This window comes from Gossypium hirsutum, chromosome A07, assembly GCF_007990345.1.
Source record: "Gossypium hirsutum isolate 1008001.06 chromosome A07, Gossypium_hirsutum_v2.1, whole genome shotgun sequence".
NCBI classification, from domain to species: domain Eukaryota; kingdom Viridiplantae; phylum Streptophyta; class Magnoliopsida; order Malvales; family Malvaceae; genus Gossypium; species Gossypium hirsutum.
In genome coordinates, this window is record NC_053430.1 from 5,971,912 (window position 1) to 5,981,456 (window position 9,545).

The following is a 9,545-nucleotide window of genomic DNA, read 5'->3' on the forward strand; positions in this document are numbered from 1 at the left end:
TAAAATAAGAGAATAATATATTTTAGTGTACTCAAATTCATATATTTTTACACTGACAATCATGTCAATGCCAATTGAACTAAGATTCAATCTGTTATTATTAAGATTCTTTAATTAAAATTGGTTTATAATAAAATATTTTTTATCATATATCATATTATACATATATTAGAAGGTTTAAATGGAAGGTTGATGAAGACGATTTGTTTTAATATCATGTGAAGTCTTATTATTTTAAATTATTATATTTTTGTATTGATTTTAAATAAATAAAATTTGAAAATTTTATGTGAATTTTTTAGGTAAAAAAGTAAAATTTATAAAAAAATTCAAAAATATGGAAACAAAATATTTAGAAATTAAATTTATAATTTTAAAATGCATATTAAATACTTGAAAATCTAAAATTAAAATTAAAATATATGTTAATGGGTTTTTAAACTAAAAAATTTAAAGCATAATAATAATTGAAGTAATTAAGATTATTGCTAACACATACAATCATAAAATTTATTCATATTATTAATAAAATTTTATTTAAAATATAAAATAAATTAATATATTTTAATTTATACATACATCCAAATTGTGGATTGTATAAATAAACTAAGTTATATTTTTAAGAGAATATTCTTATTTTTATATAATATTTAAAAAACAAAATTTTGATCATAATAAAATTTAAACCCAAAACATCATGTTGATAAATAATTAAATTTATTATTATAATTACAGTATCAATTTATTTTTATGCGGATCTTTAATATAATATATTTGTTATTTAATTTTTTTCACCCATAACGTGAAAAATAAATTAAATATTTCCTAAAATGCTTTTCTTTCTTTAGTTTTTATAGTTATTTTTATTCTTTAAAATTATAATTTCTTGATAAAAAAAATTGTAACATATATTTTAGTTTTTTACACAACTCAAAAACTATTATTTCAAATTAAGAATGGAAGTTGAACTAAGGTTGGGAGCAATCAAAAAGCCACACGTGTTGCCAACCCTAACATCACCAATAATGAAATTTTAAAAAATAATAATAATAAGGTTAAATGCTGCTATTAGTCTTTGTATTTAGTAAAAGTTGTGGATTCAATCTCTGTATTTTTATTTGATCATTTTTACTTGTTGTACTTTTAAAATTTTAAAATTTTAATCCTCACCAGATAATAATTGTTAAATTCATTAAGTAAAGTTCTGTTATTTCTAAATTATAATATGTCAAACATATTATCATATGTGTAATCTTATGTCAACTCATTATTTTTACATATTACTTACTGAAAATCCAGTTAATAGGTTACTAACTGTCATTTGCATTAAGATTAAAATTTTAAAATTTGAAAAGTATAGGAGTACTAGTAAATGAATTTAACTGCTATTGTTTGGGTCAGGACTAAAAATTTTAAATTTGAAAAATACAGGGACTAAAATTTACTAATTCAAAAAGTACAATGACTAAAATTGATCAAATAAAAGTATAAGGAGTAATAGTAAAATTGAATCTAATAATAACAACAAAAATGAGTCATAAATTTTGCTTGAAAAAATTGATAAAATACAGCCCTATATTTTTGAGTTGTGAAAGTTAATGATTTTTAACAGACAAACCATAAGGAAGTAGACAAGCATGATGATGAGTTCAAATAACATGGAGTCTTCCGCTAAAGCAAAGGAAGAAGAAGAAATCACCAAAATAAGTCTTATGAGAAGCATGGTTGAAACACAAGATCCTTCTTCCAAGGTAGGTTTTTTTCGTTGTTTTTCATTTATACAGTCGGATTTAATCTAGTTGGTTCAAAAAGTGACATCGAACAAGTTTGAGTATTGGATCTTAATATCGACAATGGCTGTTTTTATTCTCAGGCAAAATCATGATTTCTTCTGTTATGTCAAAATTATGATTGAAAAATTGAACCAGAAGTCCGACAAGTTGAACTTTCGCTTCTTGTAGGAAGTAGATGATATGACAATGAGAAGATTTCTAAGAGGTCGTGATTTAGATGTGGAGAAAGCATCGAGCATGTTCCTCAAGTACCTGAAATGGAGACGAAGCTTTGTTCCTAATGGTTTCATTTCTCCATCAGAACTCACACATGAAATCCAACAGAACAAGATGTTTTTGCAAGGTTCCGACAAGAAAGGACGACCTATTTCTGTTCTTCTTGCTGCAAGACATTTCCAGCATAATGGCGGCCTCGACGAATTCAAGCGTACCCCTTTTTCTCTTTTTAGAGTCTTTCTGGATGTGATAATCTTGATATTAATTTGCTTTTTGTTAACTTACAGGTTTTATAGTCTACATTTTCGACAAAATACTGACCAGGTAATAATATTTTTATTCGCACTCCCTCACATTGGTGGAATAAGGCTCAAGCACAATATTAGCCGACGATTTTTAAATCAGATTGATAGTAAAATCGAGTATATCATCAATTTTTTGGTGTCATCGGACCGATTAAAATTATTAATAATTAATAATTAAAAAAATTCGATTCAATTTTCTTGTTTAACTAGTTCATGTCGGTTTTCATGTCAATCAATTTAAAGTCCCTCCTGATTAATACTCTAATCAGTTCTTAGTTCAATCGGTCAGTCTAGTTAGGACTTGATTATGGCTAGGGTCACTTGCCTAGGCTCGAGGTCTGTCCAAAAAGTGGGAGAGTTTGGGTAAAAATATAAGCTTGGGTTTAGATAAAAAAAATAAGACTTGTTTTTCAAAAGGGTTGGGCCTCGGGTAGAATTTTTTTACCTGGTCCCAGCCCAAATTTGTCTAAACTTTATTTTTTACTACTGTTTGGCTACTATCTCGCTATTATATTGCTACTATTTTATTGTTATTATTTAGATATTACAAACTCTTGTTTTATGGTCGATATTGCTACTATTTTAGAGACATTTGCTTGCTAAATTGCGACCACTTAGTGTTATTTAAGTATAAAGATTCTTTTTAATGTATTTTCAATTTGTTGGAAAACATTTCTTTTAATGTTTTTAGTATATTTGATGTAATATTTTTTTTAAATTTATTTTTATATAAAAAATAATATAAAAATTTTAATACAAGCGGACTGAGTTGGGCTCGAGTTTAGCATTCTTAATCTGGTCCGAGCTTGGGTAGAATTTTAGACCCATTTTTCGGCTGAGCCTAAAATTTTTACATTGGCCCAACCCAAACCTAATCCGACCTGGCCCATGATCAGGTCTAGTCCGGTTCAAACAAAATTGATATTAACACACTTTATACTTGTTCATACCTGGTCTGATTCAAAATATGAGTTTAAAATTTTATTCACATCTATATATTTGTAAATGGCTAACCTAAACTCATTTTAGGCTTGCCCATATTATTTTTTTAATTTTTTAAATACTGATATTATTTTTAATTTTATATTTACTAATTTTATATATTTTTATTTAAATTTTATATAAAGGTATTTTAACATTTTAAAATTTTATAATTTAGAAAATTGATTGGCTGAAACTTAAATATTTAAGCCCTGAGTTTAACTTATATTTTAAATGGAGTTAATATTTTATCTAAATTTATGTTTTAAATTTAATATGTTTCTTTAAACTTTTCTAAATTTTAAATGTACCTTCGAGCTTGGATGATGCAGATCTAATGTGTTTACTACAACAGTTTAACCATTTTTGTTTGTCAAATTTAATTATTATAAAAAATATTGTAATAAATAGCGATTGATAGTATGGTTGGGGGGACAGGATGCTTCCAGGACAAGATAAATTTATTGTGATCGGAGATCTTGAAGGTTGGGGATATGCAAATTGCGACATCCGGGCATACCTTTCTGCTCTCTCTCTCCTGCAGGTTTAACTCTTAATCATGTATTAGTTTAGATTTTATTTCTCATTTAGATAATTTTTAACTTATAATTCATTTGAATCTGTTTGTTTTTTTTTTCTTGCAAAATACACTATATTAAAATAAATTAAGTCTTGAATATTTTATATAGTACATTTAAGTATAAGCTGAGCCAACCCAAGGCTAAAAATAATTTTATATTTTAAAGAGATTTTAATATTTTTAGGAATTTATTCTTAATTTTAAAATATCACATCAATAAATTTTAAAAAAATAATAGTGTTAACAATTAGATTTAGATTTTGAAATCTGAAAAGTAAATGGACCAAATTATTAAAAACAAAAGTACAAAAACTAAAATTTAAATTTATAAAGAGTACAGGGACTTATGTCATAGTTTAACCTTCTAAAAGAGAATGATATTTAAATCGGGCAAACTTCAAAAATAGTCACTTTTGTTCGCTTCAGATTACATTTTAGTCACTTATGTTTGAAATGTTACGTTTTAGTCACTTACGTTATTATTTTGTTACGAAGTGGTCACTCTAACGTTAAGCTACGTTACCTCCCTAACGGTAGTCCTATATGGCAATCCAAATTAAATTTATTTAATTAAAAATCTAGTTTTGTCCCAGCAACTAGACATCCAAGTTGGCATTTAAAATCTATTTGAACTGCCATGTAGGATTGTCGTTAGGGAGGTAACGGAGTTTAACAGTAGAGTGACCACTTCGTAACAAAACAATAACATAAGTGACTAAAATGTAATATTTCAAACATAAATGACTAAAATGTAATTTGAGACAAACAAAAATGATTATTTTTTTAGTTTACCCTTAAATCTTTCATAAATAAATTAATATTTAGTTCATTTGTGATACCATTGAATCAATAACTTATAAAAATAGTATATAAATAAATGTTGGAAATCCTTTAACAAAAATAAAGCCAAATAATTTATTAGCCAAAGAGTAATATTTTTTAATGAAAATGGGCAGGATTACTACCCAGAAAGATTAGGAAAGATGTTCGTAGTGCATGCACCCTACCTTTTCATGGCAGCCTGGAAAGTTGTTCACCCTTTCATCGACGTCAAAACCAGGAAGAAGGTAATATTATCTAAGTCTGAATTAAATAAGTGTCCTTCCTAAATATCCGAATTTTATAAGCCAAAAAATATTTTTTAAAGAAAAACTTGTAGAAAGTAAAATGTAAAGAGATAATGAATTTAGATATCTAAATCTGAATTTATAATAATTTTAAATATTCGAGTCTACAACATATAGAGTAAAATGAATATCTATACATACCCACCCGGGGCATAGGGCCAAGCAAGAGCCCTGACTTTTTTTAAAATGAAAATTTGTTGCTTTAGACCTCTCAAAATTCATAAAATCCTAAGCTCATATTTGGTTAAATTATAATTTGCCTCCCAAAATGTTAACATTTCAATTTAGTCATTTTAAAACCGCACACACACATATATATATAAGTCAATAAAATAATGAAATTACATTTTAACTATCATAAAACTATATAATTTAGTATCGTTCCTCCTAAAAAAATTTCTAGCTTTGTCCTTGTACGTACTATTTATTGTCATCACTATATATGTTTGGTCTAGTATACTTGACTATTTTTTCTTATTATAAAAAAATTTATTTTTATACCTATATTTAAATGTGTGTCGAATCAAGGGTGGAATCAGGTGGCTAGCAGAGACCTTGAACCTCTTAAAACGAGAAATTTCTCTTTTAGCTCTTTTAGGATTTTTAAAATTTTAATTTAATAATAGTAAAATTTCAATTTGACTCTTTAAAATGATAAAAAAATAATTTAATTATTTAAAAATTATAAAAATTTAAACTGTTAAAATAATAAATTATATTTTTATTATCGTAAAAATATATAACTTAATTCCAGCCTTAAAACATTTGTTCGCTTTGCCCTTAACAAAAATTTAGCTTACTAAAAATCATCTTGTATGGTAGATTGACGTAGAAATTTTTTTTGTTTGGAATATACAGATAGTATTCGTTGAGAACAAAAGCCTGAAATCAACATTGCTTGAAGAAATAGACGAGAGCCAACTGCCAGAAATATATGGTGGCACGCTACCATTGATTCCCATTCAAGACAGCTAAAAAGCACACACATAAATATATATATATATATATATATATATATAAGTTGTTTGTTAAAGAAGCTTTAAGGGAATAGATTTTATAGTCTATTTTCAAGATTTGTTGCTATTTTCCTTAATAATGTTATGTTCAAAATTTAAATCTCTATCTTTCCTTGAAGTACAATATATTTTATTATTACATCAAATACTTGTTAGTTGGAATATTATAGGCAAAATCTATATTTTTATTTATTTCATGATACTAATTGAAAATAAAATCGAGCAATGTAACAAAAGAAGAGAAAGTAATTAAATCTAAATTTATGATTACAATCAATGATGAATTCGTTCATAATTGATAAATTTATATAAATTTTATGATTAAAATATTTTGCCAATTATCTACTTATGTTTAAGTTAATACAAAGTTATAATTTAAATTCATACCTTTGTTTTATGAAACCTCCCCCTCTCTTTATCCTTTTAACTTCTTTTAGAGAATAATCCAAGACTTACGCATGATTGGTTAAAGCATATGTCATTAATATAATAAACTTGTCTCAAATTTCTTTGTTTGCTCTTTCATTTTATTTTCATTATGTGTCGCTATTCGGTTTTGACAATTACATATTTTCTAGTTGCTCCATGCCATATGAGTAATTGTAAGAATTGGGTCATTTAGGTTACTAGTTTTCTTGGGCTTAAGGCTTTAAGCTCTTTGTTAATATAAAAAAATGCCCTTTTCCTCTGTTATGTCTGAAGTAAGTAATAAAGTGATCTGATGAATACTTGACAAAGGCAGTAAGAAGTTTTGTTGGTGTCATTTTATTCATTGAGATTTTGAGCTTTTACTAGCTTGAATGGATTGGTCTTTTCCCCAATATTAATATTAAGTTGCATTACAAGGTTAGCAACTAGATGGTTTTACTATATTGATATCGACTAATATTTAGTTGAAAACTAGTGGTTCAATGATTTTTGCAAGTAACTAAAAATGTATAAGTAAATATTGATTCAATGATTACCTAAGGTTTAACTAGTATTAAGCTGAATTACATGATTGGATTGTAATGCGAGAACACAACTTATATTAGTAGGAAATCTACATTTTTTGTTGTCCATGGGGTCAAATTAAGCGAATGACTCAAGTAAGGACTATTGTATTATTTATAAGTTTAATTGAGGAGATAGTTTGTCTTGGTTGTTGAAGCTGGATTGACTCAAAAAAATAGAGAGATAAATGTGATTGTTTGGCTGACAATACATTAGATAGAACCCAAGTTGAATTTATCCTAGATTCGTTTATGAATTAATTCACTTGCAACATTCTTAGTGTGACTTACATGAATCTTGAGTAAGTGAATGGCCATGTGTGAATGACTCTAGTGCTCTAGTATATTGAAAACACGTGCTCTCATGGTAGTGAGTCGAAAGTTGGTACGTTGAGCACATGACATGTGCATGACATATTGGCATGGCTTCACTTACAATAGTGAAACATAGATTGATTAAAAGAGTAAATGGTATCCTTCCATTAACATTGTATAGATTATAAAATTAGAATATGACCATGGGTCATTCGTATAATACCCCTTACCCAATTCAAAAGTTTGGTTAGATAAAGAATGCCACATCAGTCATCAAAGTGACCCAATCAAACAATCATACAATCAAATCATAGGTAAACATGTGTTGTAATCATAAAATAAACTATTTCAAACTTCCACAAACAATTGCAAACAAAAACCAAGCTCAATCAAACCTTAAAACATCAATTAGAAGCTTAAAGTACGAATTATGCACTCATGTCTTAAGACACAGAGGTCATGTCTTGAGGCTTGCCTTCTCTTGAGCTAAACTTAGTTACTGAGTTCAAATGTCTCAAGACTTTACCCCTATTTCTCGAGACCTTACTTGTCTATCTCAAGACTTAAACCTAGAAATTTCATCTTGTCTCAAGACTTAAGCCCAAAATTGCAAAAAAACTAAGGTCCAAAGTCTATTCTTTTCAGAGTTCGCCACAAAGGCTATTCTTAACTATTATGTTTATGTGAGGTTTACCCACAAACTCATCATGTATTGAAACAATCTAAATTCAACATTTTACTTCAGAAACATACACCTAAACATAACACATATCTCATAACATATATTTCACACACATACATACTCAACCATCCTTCAATGTTTCAATACTCATGCACCAATCATCACATACTATACGCTTCATGACTTCAAATCCATAGTTCAATCAATTTTTTATAGATGACTCATAATATGGACAATATACATGTAGGAGTCAGTGTAGAACTTACTTGATACCCACGTACAACAACTTGAATTCCAAATTCAAACTTCTATAATGAAATCGCAACAACCACAGCTTATAAAACATAAGAACACCATTACTACTCTTATACATGCAAGTTGCTTGTCATTTCAATCACTATCAATCCGACGCAGAAACCTTATACTTATAGACTTACTGTTCAGTTACCAAATGCAGATTTACTTATTTAGAACTTAACATGCAGAGTTGAAATACTTACCCTGATGCGAAGTAACTATTGATCATAAAAGAACCTTAGCCTCTGGATCATCAAGGTAGGATACATTTAGATTTAAGGAAGGTTTCAGTAGATACCACTTGGGGAAGAGAAAGAAGAACCCCTTTCAGAATACATTCTCACATATAAATATGACTTATCTTGCTCAGTGGAATTTAACAGGTGTCATACGTATCAAAACTTGCATTCTTATTGGCCTACAATTTTCGAGAAAAGTATAAATAAGTTCCCTTCATCAAACTTCTCAGGTTGAACTATACAATTGATTTCTAATTGATTACTTAAAGTTTAACTAGCACAGTTTTCCATGCAATCTAGGCAAACTATACCTTTAGCTAATACTCATCCTATTTTTCACTTTTATCTCTTAACACGAATGCCTCCTTCATATAACAGAATATCATGAAATCAAATTCTTACCAACTTAAGTGGTGATTACTATCCATCCACACGTATATGCCAAAATGGTATTGGGTAGAAAACACCACGTCAGACAGACTGTCTACTTCTATACACCTAAAACTTTAGATCCACCAGAATTTGGGTGTTACAACACTAGCCTTAGTGCCAACTAGAATAAGCAATAGTACAATCAACTCTTCAATCATATTTGAATGCACATGCAAGAAGCCCACCAAGCCTCAACTATTAGTTTTCTCCATAGGACACTTGCCAAATGACTCATATAGATCTATATAAACTCTCCTCACTAACTAGATCTCTTTAAGACACCATTTTACACCCAACATTGCCAAATTGTCCAAATAACCTTTCTTTCATTTTTTAAGTTACCTAAAATATCTTTTGATGGCTCTTAGCATTTCTATGTGAATTGCCTCCAACCTTTATCACTAAATCCTTTATCAACATTGCCATAAGAATTGATTTATATCATGTTATCACAAAAAGCAGAACCTCGTGTTTATTATAGATTCTTGTTATACCCTTACAATTATTGAACCACTCGATGTCTACGTTTGATAAGTGCTAAAATTAACATGTTTTAACACCATTATTAAT

At 28.0% G+C, this 9,545-nt stretch overlaps 1 protein-coding gene across 2 annotated transcripts; it reads left to right on the forward strand.

Annotated features, from left to right (window-relative positions):
• Nucleotides 1-1,507: 1,507 nt before the first annotated feature.
• On the forward strand, nucleotides 1,508-6,185 carry LOC107938037 (phosphatidylinositol transfer protein 3). 2 transcript variants are annotated; one of them, XM_016871073.2, is made up of 6 exons: nucleotides 1,508-1,751; nucleotides 1,962-2,220; nucleotides 2,297-2,333; nucleotides 3,734-3,839; nucleotides 4,832-4,942; nucleotides 5,861-6,185. In XM_016871073.2, the coding sequence occupies exons 1-6, from the start codon at nucleotides 1,638-1,640 to the stop codon at nucleotides 5,975-5,977; spliced, it is 744 nt and encodes a 247-aa protein (XP_016726562.1). In that variant the 5' UTR covers nucleotides 1,508-1,637; the 3' UTR covers nucleotides 5,978-6,185. The 2 variants fall into 2 exon arrangements, with proteins under 2 accessions (XP_016726562.1, XP_016726563.1); XM_016871074.2 differs by lacking the exon at nucleotides 4,832-4,942.
• The last annotated feature ends 3,360 nt before the right edge of the window (nucleotides 6,186-9,545 follow it).

What these genes read in the sequence shown, in the direction of transcription:
- LOC107938037 (XM_016871073.2), top strand. Translation starts at nt 1,638, where the DNA reads ATGATGATGAGTTCAAATAACATGGAGTCTTCCGCTAAAGCAAAGGAA. An exon ending in CGGCCTCGACGAATTCAAGC is followed by an intron (nt 2,221 to 2,296) that starts GTACCCCTTTTT and finishes GTTAACTTACAG; the next exon opens with GTTTTATAGTCTACATTTTC. An exon ending in ACGTCAAAACCAGGAAGAAG is followed by an intron (nt 4,943 to 5,860) that starts GTAATATTATCT and finishes TGGAATATACAG; the next exon opens with ATAGTATTCGTTGAGAACAA.